This window comes from Centroberyx gerrardi, chromosome 12 (assembly GCF_048128805.1).
Source record: "Centroberyx gerrardi isolate f3 chromosome 12, fCenGer3.hap1.cur.20231027, whole genome shotgun sequence".
Classification (NCBI taxonomy): Eukaryota; Metazoa; Chordata; class Actinopteri; order Beryciformes; family Berycidae; genus Centroberyx; species Centroberyx gerrardi.
Genome location: NC_136008.1, coordinates 24,445,333 through 24,460,950, shown reverse-complemented (window position 1 = coordinate 24,460,950; position 15,618 = coordinate 24,445,333). Strand labels below are relative to the sequence as shown.

At 43.7% G+C, this 15,618-nt stretch overlaps 3 protein-coding genes across 4 annotated transcripts in view; 1 reads left to right on the top strand and 2 right to left on the bottom strand.

Annotated features, from left to right (window-relative positions):
* Window positions 1–4,729: 4,729 nt before the first annotated feature.
* Window positions 4,730–8,969, bottom strand: LOC139931845 (E3 ubiquitin-protein ligase rnf146-like). Of its 2 annotated transcripts, XM_071925461.2 has the most exons (3): window positions 8,856–8,969; window positions 8,038–8,097; window positions 4,730–7,644 (listed from the first exon to the last, which is right to left on the bottom strand). In XM_071925461.2, exon 3 carries the CDS (start codon window positions 7,630–7,632, stop codon window positions 6,475–6,477), a length of 1,158 nt encoding a protein of 385 aa, XP_071781562.1. In that variant the 5' UTR covers window positions 7,633–7,644; window positions 8,038–8,097; window positions 8,856–8,969; the 3' UTR covers window positions 4,730–6,474. The 2 variants fall into 2 exon arrangements, with proteins under 2 accessions (XP_071781562.1, XP_071781563.1); XM_071925462.2 differs by lacking the exon at window positions 8,038–8,097 and having other exon boundaries at window positions 4,730–7,633; window positions 8,856–8,965.
* Window positions 8,970–9,065: 96 nt separating this feature from the next.
* Window positions 9,066–10,638, top strand: mdh2 (malate dehydrogenase 2, NAD (mitochondrial)). Its single transcript, XM_071925463.2, has one exon. The coding sequence runs from the start codon at window positions 9,183–9,185 to the stop codon at window positions 10,194–10,196; it is 1,014 nt and encodes a 337-aa protein (XP_071781564.1). The 5' UTR covers window positions 9,066–9,182; the 3' UTR covers window positions 10,197–10,638.
* Window positions 10,639–11,818: 1,180 nt separating this feature from the next.
* Window positions 11,819–15,618, bottom strand: part of rspo3 (R-spondin 3) — an 18,636-nt gene continuing 14,836 nt past the window's right edge. The window contains exon 6 of the mRNA XM_071925460.2: window positions 11,819–12,925. Coding sequence (XP_071781561.1) covers window positions 12,705–12,925 — 221 coding nt within the window. The 3' untranslated portion in view covers window positions 11,819–12,704. The remainder of the gene's footprint in view (window positions 12,926–15,618) is intronic.

Genomic DNA, 15,618 nt, shown 5'->3' with positions numbered 1-15,618 from the left:
TACTCCACTGTGTCTAATACGACTACTCTATCATACATGTATGCAGCAGGTGTTCTTACGTCTTTGGTGTTCAGCACAGACATTTCTGTGTGTTTCTGTGGCTCGAACATCACACAGATTTCCCCCACTGTGACTTCAGCGATCCTGGTCAGCAGCTCTCGCCCAAAGCGGTTCAGCTCCTTCACGAGGAGGTCTGGTGTGTATTTCTCTCTCACCTTCTCCTGGATAGAAAGAACCTTCTCGTCCCGGATGGAGCGGGAGAAGGCAGCCTGACAGTCCATGGAGGTCAGAGAGGTGGAGAGCTTATCCTGAACTGCTTTGGTGAGTCCGACAGCCAGGTCGCTGAGCTGCAGCGAGGGCATGACACACGAGAGGCTCGCTGGATGAATCCAGAAGCCCTGCAGCACTTTGGGCACAACCAGCATCGCCACCTCCTGGGGGCCGAGGAGGCTGGAGCCGGGGCGCTGCTGCTTCTGCATCAGGCTCCTGGTGGCTTTCTCAGCCAATCGCATGATCTGAGGGTCTCTGTTGATGAGAGGCGCTCAAAATTAGTTGAAATACACATTTTCTATATTTCTTTACTATATCCCATTACTATTGGCTGCTGCAAAGCCCCAATTTTCCCACAGGAATCATTCAAGTTTCATCTTATCTCATAAATGTGACGTACTGAAAACAAGGACTGTCGGCGTCTGGTGAGTTGAGCACCATTCGGGCTTCAAACTCAATGTCTCTCATTTTCATACTGATGTTCACCTCCCACACCTGAAGAACACACACACACAAGAAATAGGATGCACCATTCAGATCTGACATATATACAGGATCAATCTATTGTTATGTGATTTACTCCAAACTAAGTATATTCATGATCATGGTCTTACCAGCGAGAGGAGAGGCTGGACACTTTCATCAAAACCCTCAAGTTCATACCTCCACAAACTTCAAATAGAAAGAAAACAGAAGGGTCATCTTAACTGTTGCTCTGTTTTCTTCTCGTTAGAAACAGACTAGCTTAACATGAGCAGAGTTGATGATAGATTGAGTGGTGGACTGTCCGTATGTGTCTCAGTTAGTCTTACCGCTCCCTGAGAGATTTCTTGCCCTGCTCCACCAGCCAGTCAGTCATGTCCTCAGCTGACAGTTCAGATGGGACCTGCTTTTGCTGCTGAAGCCTCAGCAAATGCACCATCAGTTTTTTCTACAACAGAATGGAAAAAATCAGATGTCCTCATGTATAAGCATAAGAGACACTAGCAGAATTTATGAGGTGTTTTGTTTTGTGTGTGCCTGAAACAAAAGTGGTTCTTACTTGGGACAGATAATACTTCCTCTCCCAGCAGAGCTGTAGAGTCTGCTCATATATTGACACACAGAACAGTGCCTTTGAAGGAAATGAGATAATGTCAGTCAAAAGCTTTTCATGCTACATTTTAATTACAACTCAAAATATTTACAGTTTAACTGCAATAAAATAATGCTCACATACCTTGATGGGTCTATAGATGACCCTGTCTCCTTCCATCCAGTCCATGGATATTGTGCTCAGAGGAACCAGAGGAGCTTCAGTAGGGAGACTCAGAGGAACCAGAGGAGCTTCACCAGGGAGGCTCAGAGGAACCAGAGGAGCTTCAGTAGGGAGGCTCAGAGGAACCAGAGGAGCTTCAGTAGGGAGGCTCAGAGGAACCACAGGAGCTTCACCAGGGAGACTCAGAGGAACCAGAGGAGCTTCACCAGGGAGACTCAGAGGAACCAGAGGAGCTTCACCAGGGAGACTCAGAGGAACCACAGGAGCTTCACCAGGGAGACTCAGAGGAACCAGAGGAGCTTCACCAGGGAGACTCAGAGGAACCAGAGGAGCTTCACCAGGGAGACTCAGAGGAACCAGAGGAGCTTCACCAGGGAGACTCAGAGGAACCAGAGGAGCTTCACCAGGGAGACTCAGAGGAACCACAGGAGCTTCAGTAGGGATACCCCTACTGATGGGTCTATAGATGTCTCCTTCCATCCAGTACATGGATATTGTGTTACTGGAGGACAAATCAATACTGCAGGAAAGACTAAACAATCAAACCTACTACCAAACGATCACAACTACAGAGCAGACGCAAAAGCACTCAAACACTGTTGATACTGGTGGCACAAATGACCTGAGAGTGTTCAGGAAAAAGGTTCATTGTGTGTTTCTGTGGAAGACGGAATGGACTTACTGTTGAGTCACTGACAGTAGAATTCTGCTCTTCATGACACACAGACCCTGTTTTGGTTCAACTGCTAAAGCAGAGATGACCAGGGAAAATATAATATAATATTATTTTATATTATATTATAATATATATACACATACATATACAGTATATATATATTGATCAAGGAGTTGTCATAGCATTGTTAATTTAATTATCTGACTCTGCTAATGTCAATTCATGCTGTATGTTCCTGTCAGTTTAATAAAATAGGTAAGATAGAAAAAGATGAAACTTTAATGATCCTTGTGGCATAATTGGGCCGTTACACCAGCAAATATTAATAGGATACAGCAGAGAAAATAGAATAGAAACAACAATATAGCAAATGCAGGTAATAAACATACACAACTGACAATTTCAACATTAGTTCAGTAAAAGTATTTAGAAGTATGGGGAATGCATTAGGGCATTAAGTGTTTCTTTAAAGTAGCTGCCCTTTGCCTTGATGGAAAGACAAAGGCTTTGGAAAGAAATTCATACATAGGCATCGACTTCACTATTTATATTTGTCTAAGAAACAAATTTCAAGCATTGAAGCATAAGCCTTTAGATCAAAATGGCTTTAAGATCATGAAAAACATAATACATTCAATCAGGTGTGTCCAAACTTTTGACTGGTAGTGTATACATACATATTCAATTGGTTGAATAAACAAGACTAAGAGTCTAACAGCCCAATGATCTTGAATTTTCATTTGTGCTGGGAATCGAACTCCGGTCTCCCGATTGAGAGTCTGCAGTCTAACTCCAGTTTCACTCTTGTTTTCACTGATACTAATAGACTTGTGCTCATTTTCAACTCCACCTTCCTGTTTACTTCTTGTTACAATCACTGAATTTGAAGTATTTTGTGTACTATGTGCACACATCATCTTAAAATCCCTACAATCCCTGTATGTAGCTTAGATTCACCCCTTCGATGAGAATTTGACTGATCTATTTAATAAAAACAGTTGATGTACAGTATGATTCCACAATGTTTTCTTACAATCGCAGTAAAACAAGGACTACATTTCACATTTTCAAAATCCCTTCTTTCTCCATCAGTCAAACAAGTGAACACTGTCTTCCCTCCAGGTCACCTGAAAATGAGATTATGGTAATGATTAGACCATGCAAGGCTGAGCCTGACTGAAGCAGACTGATAACACAGCGGCATACAGATAGATACTAATGAGGAATATCAGCATCCATCTGGGAGGACTGCAGCACTGAATAGATGCAACTGCACTCCTTCTTCTCCTCCTCAGTTTTGTAGATTAGCAGGAGAGCGGCTGCTGTATCCAAGGGATGCTCTTTCAGATTCCTGTGTGGTCGCAGTGCGTCTTGTCGGCCTTGATAATGCCCACTCCCTATTTCTATTCTGTGTTGGAGATTCTCAGCTGTAGGTCAGATCATTATCTGGCTGATTTGTAATACCCTCACTGTACAATGGCTCTCATTTATGCATAACTCTGCGAAACCTTGAAAGATGCTGCAACCCTGGGCCAGATTGAATAGTTGAAACATTCATGCTGAATATTTTGTACGGCTGGGTACTCATTTGTAGCTGATGCTTTTCATTGCATATATTAAAAAAATGCTTTCCATTGGGATACTGCTCATAAATGAGGCATTGCAGAAACACAGACACGCACAGCAACAGAAATGGCGAGAAGCGGGCAGCTCCCTGGAGGATGCCAGGCCTTTTGTCTCCTGTTCCCCTTCCAAAGGTCATGTGTTTCCTGGCCAGGCATCCAGCTGGAGTGATAATAGCTACTGTGGTCGGAATACCAAACAACCAGAAGGTGAGGGAGGTGATGTCCTGAGCAGGCCTCTTCTCCTCACTACATACAGCTGGTGAACACTTACATGGTTTGAAATTAGCTTTTGTATTAAGGCCATGATACATAGCTGATATTTTGTGTCAATTTTTCTGATAAACCTATTTTTCGTAATTATCTCTTATAGCCCATTAGGTAAACCGCAGATATTTTGCCCCATCTGACAATAACCATCGAGGTTGAATGTTTGTCCATGTATCATCAGCTTAATGGTAGCCTTGTTTTAGCACTCTCATGAAAACAGTCAATATTACTGACTGCTTACTTCAGTCCCCCTTCAGTGGAGGTGCACTTTTATCCTCTGGTTGATTCTTTATGTTGGGATTTAAATTAATGAGGAGAATGGAACAGTTTCTGTCTAAAAACTCCCTATAGGTTGAGTGTAGAGAAAAACAAGTCTAATGTCTACGACATTCTCCTTACAATGGGCCCATTGATACAGTCCTGCTTGCATAAGACTGATTTTCAAGGCAGAGACATTTTTACTGAACTAATCCACCATGAACTGCGTCTCATGGTGCAGTATAATGAGTAGCCACAAAATACACTAGGGTTCAAAGAGACAACAGCACACAAAATGTTATCCTTTTAGGATGATGAAATGACACAATTTATTCTTAAATTACAAACGATGTAACAAAAAGGTTGCCAAGCAAAAACTGTTACAGAAACTTTATTTTTCAGAATGAGAAGTCTAAAACTGAGCTGCTGAGTGAAATGAAGATGTAAGCACGTAAGAAATATAAAAATGACATAACTTTAAATTTCTGCAGGAGACAGCCAACAGCGATGGCCTGATCTTGTTCTCTTACTGCCCCAGACATCAGACACAACAAGACAGGATTTACAACCAGAAGAAATGCAAAAACAAACATAAAATAAAAACATTTACTCAAACTAAACCCAAAAATAGCAATTCTCAACAACCTCCCACCCAGTAGTGTTAAATAACTCTCTCTTCAAACACATGCACAAATCATGAAACTTTAGAAACACACCAATTGAGAATACTTTAGTAATACTTTAGTCAGGGATATTAAGAATACTTGAGGCTAGAGGCCTCAACAGCTTTAAAACACTGAAATATGTTACATTAAAGAGCCAATTCTTTCAATTGAGTCAGGGAAAGTTAAGATAAAATTGATATGCAATTCCATTATGAGCATTTGTTTACAGATTTCTCAATATAATTTAGAATAGACACTCAAAAAGCTGCAGGTTAATTGAAATCTGTGAATCTGACTGTGTTGTGAAACATTAAGTGTGAGCTTGCAATATCCACATACCTCAAGGTGTTACTCCAGTCCTGAATCAACAGACTAATACAGTAAGCAACACCAATTCAATCAGAGCCCTACTTGTATATGGTTCATTGTTTTCTTCATGGGGATAAACATCCAGAAGAAATGTTAAACCAACGACCAACTGCCAAGAAATAACACATTTCCAAAAGTCAACAGTTAAGAAATAGTTTCCCAATCTTGAAAGAAAGGCTTCATAATCATTTAAATCTGGAGGAAGGATAGTTAGAATTATTTAGGTGGGGTGGAGGTGGGTTATCAAGGATCATTTTATTCTTTGACAGTAGTCAGATGAGTCGAGCTCTTGGGAGCCCATTTCTGAGTGCTATGTTAGCTGAGAGAGTTAAACTGTAGTAGATTAGAGTGCAGACGTTCATGATAATGTTAATGACCAAGTTCCATTTCAGGAAGTAACTTCCCCATTTGTGCCTTCTTTCACCACGTCACAGATCTGGGCTGGGATTCCCAGAAGCCCTCTGGGTATTAGGATCACAAATTGAAAGACAAGAATGACCTCAGTGCCTAAGATGGGCAGAAGCAGGTCAGTGAGTTACTTTTACTTCCTGGAATTTTAAAAGAGACTCAATATGCCTGCAACTAATTGGCTGCAGGTACGCAGACTAGCAGTGCATTTGCCAGTTGAACACCACAACAAGCCTGTAACACCTACCTCACTGTGTTGGATGGACAATTATGAATCAAAGTTTCCATGGCTTGCAATAACATGCCGCACCCATCTGATTTTCTCTGCCAAAATGTACCCCTTTTGCCAGTATGAGAATGCTTTGTGAAATCCAAGCTAAATTAGAATGGCTGGGAATAAACAACAAGACAGAAACTATGAAGGAGTTGACAAACAAATGATCTGGATACATGTTAATGTGAGCCAATAAGAGGCACAATTACTAAAAACTGAATAAAAGCATGTTTTTACTCAGAGGGCTATTATTTGTTATTGAGTGTGTCATGCCTCATTTCTCCAGTAGCAATCCACCCACATCAGATCTGTGACAATGAGTGAACAACAGCATATAGTGAGGAATAAATTAATGGAATGGAACACAGCCATTTGGTGATGATGGTATTGATGATGAATTCATTTCACACTTCAGTCACTGTACACTGGCCATCAGGCATTCTGGACCTTCCGTTGCTACTGGATGAGGAAGGGGGAGAGGTGGAGGACTCTGCCCCAGGAGGGGCTCTGTCTTCTGGATTCAGTCTTTGCCTCCTTGGCCTCTCCTCCCAGGGCTCCACACGCTCCCCATCACCCCCCTCCTCCTCTTCGTCCTCCTCTTCCTCATCATCGCTCCAGTCTCCAGAGCCAGACTCGTCCACAGAGGTGTGAGGGTCAGAGGACCTGGAGGGTGAAGCCTCCTCCTCTTCTTCCTCCTCTCCTTCCCCAGCCTCAGACCTCTCCTGGGACGGTGTGGGCCTGGGGCTAATTTGCAGCTGCGAGACAGCATCCTCCAGAGAGGGGCTACTGCTGCCAGGCTGGCCTCCGAGAGAGGTGGGAGGTCTGGCTGTGGCCGGAGGGGCTGTAATAGCAGAGGCGATACCAGTAACCTGCTGCTGTGCACCTGCTACTGTGGTATCAGCCCCGTCAGCCGAGTTCTCTCGACCTGCTGCCCCAACAGCCCCGGCACCGCCCTCACTGTCCAAACGCAGTCCAGCCACCCCTTTCTTGGGGATATCCACAACGTCTCTCTTCATCTTGCGTCTACGACCGTGCTCGTTGCGCCTGTACTGCACCATGTTCTCCAGGTCGGCTACATACAAAAAGCCAGCGATCAGCATCTCGGCCGTCTTCTTGCCCTTGGAGAAAGCGTCCTCCAGCTCGCGGCTGGTCCGCTCGTCGTACTGCCACCAACCGTTACGCCCCTCATAGTACCAGGCGTGATCGCCCGCCGCCCCACCTCGACCCCCTGCTGATGCCTTCAGCTCCTCTGGGGAGAGGAGCGTAGGCCTCTCCAGGAAGTCCTCTGGCACTTCCTGTCTGCAGAGGGCGCAGCGCTTGCTCTGCCAGGACGCTCCCTTCACACAAAGGAAGCAGAAGACGTGACGGCACGGCAGTTGCACTGGGTGGACGCAGCTCTGCAGGCAGATGGCGCACTCTGGTACTGGCAGGGCCGGGGACGAGTTGCTGGAGCCAGAACATGACGATTCTGCACTGTTCCCGCTGCCGCCACCGCTGTTGCTGCCTTTCTTACTGGATGGAAGCGAGCTAACAGAGTGGTCTACCTCGCCACAACTAGCCATCCTTGGGAAGTACTGTTGAGTGGGGAAAATTGTGAGAGATGGTTATAATGGGCAGGTGTATGGATTTTACATGTGGATTTATTGGCAATATTGATTTTGAGAAAAAAAAACCCCACTATTTATTAAAGATTATTATAAGGCCCACAAATGGTCAGAGCAGCACATTGTATTGAGATATATCATATGCAATGAAAGGACACAATGATTGTTGTTGTCAAGTAAACTGGCAAAATGACAACACAGCAACTATATAACATTCTTGTTTCATGTCAAAATTTTTGTCACTAATTAGCAAGTAGTCCCAAGATTAAAGCAAAATGACAAGGATATGTCAAATGACTACAACCTATATGCTAACAGTAACTATATACAAGACTGGCTTAGACGCCATTATTAGATACTTACTGGAAGAACTGTTAATGCTGATGTATCATTAGGAGTGCTGATGGACCTTCAAACTCGCCACTGCCAAAAGGGAAAAAAGCAGTCGGTGAGGGTGTATTTGATTTCAATCCTTGCTGACAACATCTACAACTGTGCTACACGATTTGACGCTATTCCTTTTGCAAATAATATAGCAACCAAAGCTGCAGGGGTTAAGACAATGGCAATTCTAACGTGCTACCTAGCAAGTTACAGGATTGATGTTAAAACCTATTTCAAGTTAGCGTTATTTGACTTAATGATACGTTTGAAATGCCAGGGGTTACTGGCTATCTGATACTGCACAAACACAGGGAACTGAGAGGAACAAAGGATTGTTCTGTCTACTGACCATTAGCACTGAGACTGTAGCAGCTACAAGTTACTAATACTATCCCAGCTGGCCTTTTTTGACTGGGCTAACAGTAACGAACCCAGCTAACGTTACCAAAGTAAAACACCAGCTAACGGTTAGTTACTCTCAATTTTTACAGACATTAACTGATGACTTGGTCTGTAACCTAGTTTAGATAAATACTCAACAAGCGTGGTGTTTGCTACACAAGCACAAAGACAAGTTCAGTTGAATAAGGAGATTTCCTCGACAGGCAAAGGCGAACATAACAATAACCTGTTGTAAGCTAACGCAGGCTAGGTTGAGGGCAATACTTTGACTCCAGCAAATAGACGGCGTTCAACTGACAGCGCTAGCCTAGCTTAGCTGGGCGACACAGCAAGGTTCGTATCGCAACGGGAAACATTTTCTCATGGTCCGGGCAATGCAACTACTGTGTACGTACCGTGTCGTTGGATTTTGCTGTCTTTGTTTGGCGTAAAGTTACAACTCCTGTAACGGCACTAATTGTTTATGGTAATTTTAGCGACTCAAAATGCTAACTGGCTTTGTTTTCCTCCGAAAAAAGAAGCTGAGACGAAGACGAACGACGTAACATGACGCGAGGGCGTCATTTTACGTAACTGCGCACGCATGACCCTTATCTTCTACGCATGACAACGCACGAGGTCTTCCGGTACGCTCGTGGCTAGAGGACGTTAGTGTCACAGGGAAGAGGGCTCTTCAAGTTCTTTATCAACTAATACAAGAAAACCCGCAACACACTCACAAAATGTTTTCCCGAGCTGTGAGACCTACTATCGGCTTCGCCAGGAGCTTGTCCACCTCGTCACAGAACAACGCGAAGGTTGCGGTGCTGGGAGCGTCAGGCGGCATAGGCCAGCCGCTGTCTCTGCTGCTGAAGAATAGCCCCCTGGTGAGTCAACTCTCCCTGTTTGACATTGCACACACCCCCGGGGTGGCCGCCGATCTCAGCCACATCGAGACCCGGGCCCATGTCACCGGCTACATGGGTCCCGACCAGCTGGACGCCGCACTGCAGGGCTGCGAAGTTGTGGTCATTCCCGCCGGTGTGCCCAGAAAACCCGGTATGACCCGTGACGACCTCTTCAACACCAACGCCACCATTGTGGCCACCTTGGCCGACGCCTGCGCCCGCAACTGCCCCGAGGCTATGATCTGCATCATCGCCAACCCCGTCAACTCCACCATCCCCATCACATCAGAGGTCATGAAGAAGCATGGCGTCTACAACCCCAACAGAGTGTTTGGTGTCACAACGCTGGACATTGTCAGAGCAAACGCCTTTGTGGCAGAGCTCAAAGGCCTTGACCCCGCACGCGTCAATGTTCCAGTGATTGGAGGCCACGCAGGGAAGACCATCATCCCCCTCATCTCCCAGTGCACACCCAAAGTAGAGTTCCCTGCTGACCAGCTGGCCGCTCTGACCGGCAGGATCCAGGAGGCCGGCACTGAGGTGGTGAAGGCCAAGGCCGGAGCCGGCTCTGCTACCCTGTCCATGGCCTACGCCGGGGCCCGCTTCACCTTCTCCGTCCTGGACGCCATGAACGGGAAGGAGGGTGTGGTGGAGTGCGCCTACGTGAGGTCCGAGGAGACCGAGTGCAAGTACTTCTCCACACCTCTTCTCCTTGGCAAGAACGGCATTGAGAAGAACCTTGGGCTTGGCAAGCTGTCCGCCTTCGAGGAGAAGCTGGTGGCTGATGCCATGGGCGAGCTGAAGGGCTCCATCAAGAAGGGAGAGGATTTTGTGGCTAATATGAAGTGAACGGGGCATTAAGTTAGTTGGAAGCAGCATCTGTTGTTGTTAATTTGTCCAGTCTTACAAAAAAAGGCATCTGGATCAATCTCAGAATCTCTTGCAGTGTTTCCTCTTTAATTTGTTTTAGCAGTGGGATAATCTTGGTTCTGGGATCCTGGTTTTGCCCTTGGTTCTGTTTCCTAAGTATTATGTCCTTGTAGTTTAAACATGGCTTTTACTTGCATACCTATGAGTTATGGACTCACCGTACTGTGATTGCTCTATATTTATATTGTGCAAAAGTCAAAGATAGATAAAATTTCAGATTTCTACATTTATCTAATAGTGGAGGATTTCTCTGCTGAATGAATGAGGAGGAAATACTGTCATGCCTGCTGATGCATATAGATGTTACTGATGAGCAAAATGTTAATAACTTCATCAATAAACACGAGCCTGAAAAAAGGGATTCTTTGTAATATTCCTTTATTTTGTTTGTTTTTAGAAATGCTAGGTCTAGCTTGACATGGTTAAACTGATATACACTGTGACCAAATATTTAAGACTACCTGCACTTATCATGAAATGGACTGAACAGGTGAATCCAGGTGAAAACTATCATTGATTTTACCTTTCAAATGCATTTCAGTCATCTGAAATGCATCAATCTGAAATGTAGATGGAGGTGAGGGGCAGATTATTGAACGGTTTCTAAGCATTCAGACATGGATTGTGCAATAAGGGGTGCAACGCACACTCTTTATAGCCTATAAGTCAAATCATACTTTACAATCAATTCCATTGCAACTATATGACTCATGCTGTAAGCTTTGATTCACATGGTAGGGGTCTAGGAGGTTGGTGCTACTTACCTAAGTTATTGGCAGAAAAATAAAAGGGAAGTTATTTCTATTAAAACTGCAAACATCTATACATATTCAACATGATGGATTATGAGTTTATATTAATGAGGACTGCAGTCAGTGTGATATCAAATTTAAACTACATGTTTATTGAGGCACAATATAAACTGAATAAGAAATTAGGTGGTTTAGAATAGTAGGGGTGAAACTGAACCTAACCTCCCTTAATGTTTAGCTTTACTGCCATGGATGAAACAGTTATTTGAGTCCATTGTTGATCTTCATACTGAAGGCTGTATGTATGTCTAAATCTCAATTTCTGAATTGGCTTCTTAAAGACCAAAAGAAGAATTTTGACATGAGACAAAACAATCTGAATCTATGAGTCTAGGACTTCCGTATTGTCAGGATCCATGACCAAGTGCCCAGTTATTATGTAAGTTAGTACAACTGATTATTCACCCAAGCGAGGTTATGCCATAAGATGTCATATACTCTGAGGCAAGAGATGAGATTAGTCCTATCAAATCCTGATACTATGAAAGGAGTGAACTCTTATTGGCTGTGTACTGTACACTGAAAATTCCATGAGGGCTTGTTCAGACAAGAAGTGGAACGGACAGGTAGTGGGATGAAGAAACATTCACTTTGCTTGTTGGCATTGATAGCATATTAGCTGTCCTCTGACAGAGAATTTTTTTTTTATCAGCTCATTTATGTTGATTGCACAAGGTGGAGCTCAAAGATCAGGAAGAAAACAGATAAGGAACAACACAGACACAGGTACAAACCCATTATAGTTTTATTTGACATACAGGTGCTTTTGGTTTCTAGTCAAGGAGCTTTACTGAGAGCAGATCCCATTGACACCAATAGGCAAAACCAGTGGTAGATTGGATTTCTCACTAATCTGGGCAAAACTAGCTTTTGTCCAAGAGATACAGAACAAATGTTAATGCTTTTCACCGTTTGACCTCATTCCATTGACAAAACCTATTCAGTCTCTTTGATTCACATATGACAGCATGCAGATCCTCCTACATCTGCTCTGCTCTGTCAGTGGTAGTGATTATGATGATGTCACAAGATGGCGAGAGCAAACTCACTTTTTTCTTTTTTTTTACAAATTCTGCACCAAAATAAACAAAATTGTAAAGACATCTAAAGAACAGGAACAACAATAAACAATGGTTCTACATAAATGTCACAAAATCTACATTCAAAAAACCAAAGACGCGCAATGTTGTACCTGGGCCCCATTAAATAACCATATCAACAAGCACATAATATAACCTCATTGTCTCTCCAACGCACATGTCCATCCGTCTGCCTGCCAGTCCTCCAGTCACAGACATTTCCCACTTTTTTCTTTGTCAGTGTCTCTTGCATTGTTCAAACTTGGGGAAAAGCAAAAAGAGACACTGTGTCTCAGTGGTGGAAGTGAAGGAGTAGAGGCTAGAGGGTAGAAAAAAAAAAGAATTTTTGAAGTTCATAGTGGCCCGAGCCTTGTGGCTGAACGTGCCCCATCCCGCTTGTGCATAAACAGTATATTCAAATCATACAGGTAGCAGCGACACCCCTGCTGTGAGGGGTTGAGGGGGGGCGAACAGTGGGGGAGATGGGGGAGAAAGAATGGGGGGGATAAAAGGAGGAGGGTGGGGGGTCCGCAGCGCTACTGTGCGGGGCTGTCTTCAGCCGGGACTGGGTCTCTGTCTTGGCCTCGGCGGTGCCTGTGCTCAGTTTTGTTCCTGCTGTCGGATTCTTCGCGTTCGGCCGTGTCTCGCTCCCTCTCTCTCTCTCTCTTCCTCTCCCGCCGCCCCTCCTGGTTCTCCTTGTCCCTCCGGTTGTTGCGGTTCCTCCGCTCTGCTCTCCGCTCGCCCTTCCTCCTCCCTCCTGGAAAGAAAGGGGGGAAAAAGATGAGTAATTCCAATGTTTGCTCTCCATAATTTTTATTTCAACCAAATACCTATGAGAAGGAGCAAGTATTCAGTTAAGAATTCACTTTGCAGCATATACAGTGCAATCAATACAATTATAGAAAGGGTTTTAATATATGAATAAAATGTGTAAAAGGTAGGTATCATGTACATATCAGATAGTACCAATTGTTCTATGGCTGCCACCAAAGATGTCAGTCTCATACACTCTGAGAGTGATTCACATTATGAATATTGTTCATCAGTTGATTAATTTGGTGCCTCAAACAGGCACCAAACTTGGCTCAAAGATAAGAATGAATTTGGTCTGAGGCCTGTAGATGATATGGAAAGCAAACTATTGAAATTTGAATGTGTGTTTATACATAAGAAAAATATTTTCTCAGATTTTGACACCAGTGGTTGTAAATTGTTCTTCCTCTTCAAGTAATCACATATATATTCATTAATCTGCTTTTACTCATTTGTTTTACGTTACTTGTTTTACGTTGTTTTAAGTTACTGAGGGTGTAAAAATAAATATCCACCCAATATCCAGTATCCAATATCAAGCTAACTTATACTGCCAGCAGCTGACATGCAACAAGTTCATGCCCTTTCTCTGGGGGTTGTCAAAAGGCATTCTGGGAAATGTAGGAAATCACTAGCTGAAGTAGAAGTAGATGAGGCAGGTTGAGGGAAAGTGGATACACCAAAAAAGAAAATGACAACATTTCACCACAAAATAACTTATGGAATCATCTCGTATTGATGCTATATAAACAGTGTAAGAGTATCTGAGGGTGGATTTTTCCTTTAATGTGAACACTGGTCCATGCAATGTTCACTATCCACCACTAGATGTCAGTCTATACCCAGAGACAGCAGCCACACCCTGTCGGCCTTTCAGCTGTTGCAATCCTCTCCCCTCTGATAAGCAGGCTTTGTCCAAAATAGAAAGCCTTTAAATAAACCCCCAATTTATCTGCTCTTGCAACACCATCTCATAAACAAAATGGAGAGTTTAGGAATGCTGGAGGTTTATCTCTGCTGGAGCTAAAGTTATTAATGATAATAACAAGATCCACCCCCAGGGAGAGTGGAGACAGATCTTGCTAGTCAAACCAGAGGCCCTTTCCTGTTGTTGTACTGCTGCTGTCCGTGTGTGTGTGAGCAGAGCAGAGCGGAGCGGAGCAGCCTGCTTGGATGGTTGGCTGGCTGGACGGGGGATTGTGAAACTGCTGAAGTAGGCAGTAGGCACAGACACAGGGAGAGAGAGAAAGAGAGATAGATAGATAGAGAGAGAGACAGAGAAAGAGACACATCTCTCCCTCCCCGCTCTCTCTCTTCTCCCTCCTGTCTGCCCCATGTTTACCCCCTCTCTCTCGTCCTCTCCCTCTCTCAGTCTGTTCATTAATCAAGCCAGTTCTCTGGTTGGACCGGGGGGAGAAAGGCCCAACCAGAGAACCCAGGTCCGGCCCGCACATTCCAGGTTTCTGGAGAGATACTGGGCTCTAAAAGGACACAAGCGCCGGTGAGGAGGACGGGAGAGGGCCCATGTATACACACACACGGACACGCATGTACACACAGATGGATGGACGGACGGTTGTATTCCTGACTCGTTGGGGGTCTCCCCTCTCTCCTCTAAACACAGGAAGGCCCCTTCGCTCACATTGTTTTCTCTCCCCTGACACCATAACTATTTACAAGATCAATGGATTAGTCATACTGTATTCTCTGTGCTTTGGCAGAGCCAGAAGAGAAACCTAATCCTGCCAGTGTTGAGATGATTAGGGGAGTGTTTATCAAACCAACCTGCGTGTTGTTAGTTGGAGCAGTTCCTGATGGATTTTGTAAACTGTGTGTTGACAAGTGCGTAATGGAGCCCAAATGAGACACCTTTGGAGGTTTTGGAACGCTCTCAACAGACATTTAGCGCATTCTGAAAAGCCAAGTTTTTAATGTATAATATAACCAAGCATTTCTTAAGATTGGCAGTGAGTGAGTGACAGACTTTGGGGACAACCCAAGAACATTTGCAGGGGATGAATGATATATTTTCTCAATAGGACCCTGTAGCAATATGAAATACAGTCATATGGCTTCATTTGCATGTTAAAGATAGCTTCATATTCACTGTCAGTGAATCAGCTCTAGAAAAATATTGCTGATGACATCACTTTTCGTCTTGTAGCTCTGGTTTCCATTTTTGGCAGAGACTTGCACATGATAACAATCAATCATTGATGGAGCTGTGCAAGATTAAAGGAATAAATTGAGATACTTTCCCTTTAAATTGTCTTATTCTAGTGTATTAGACTATAGAAAAATATTGTAAGTGCACAGTAATATTCTGAAAGCACTTAGTGAAAATCTCCCTAATGCATAATGTACTCACATGAATTGTAAAAACAAAATATATGTGCAAAGTGCACAAACATAATTTACTAAAATATGTCCTTACAAAACGATGATGATGTTGATGTAGCCAGTAGTAATTTTAGGAATCCACAACCTAAAATTTTATCTGAAACATACCAGGATAACTTGGGAAACATAATTGTATGGAAACACTTGGCCCAATTCATTTTCTGCTGACAAATAATTTACCCTATCACCTCATATTTGATCACCTATCACTAATCACATGACACTTATGTCAGGTGC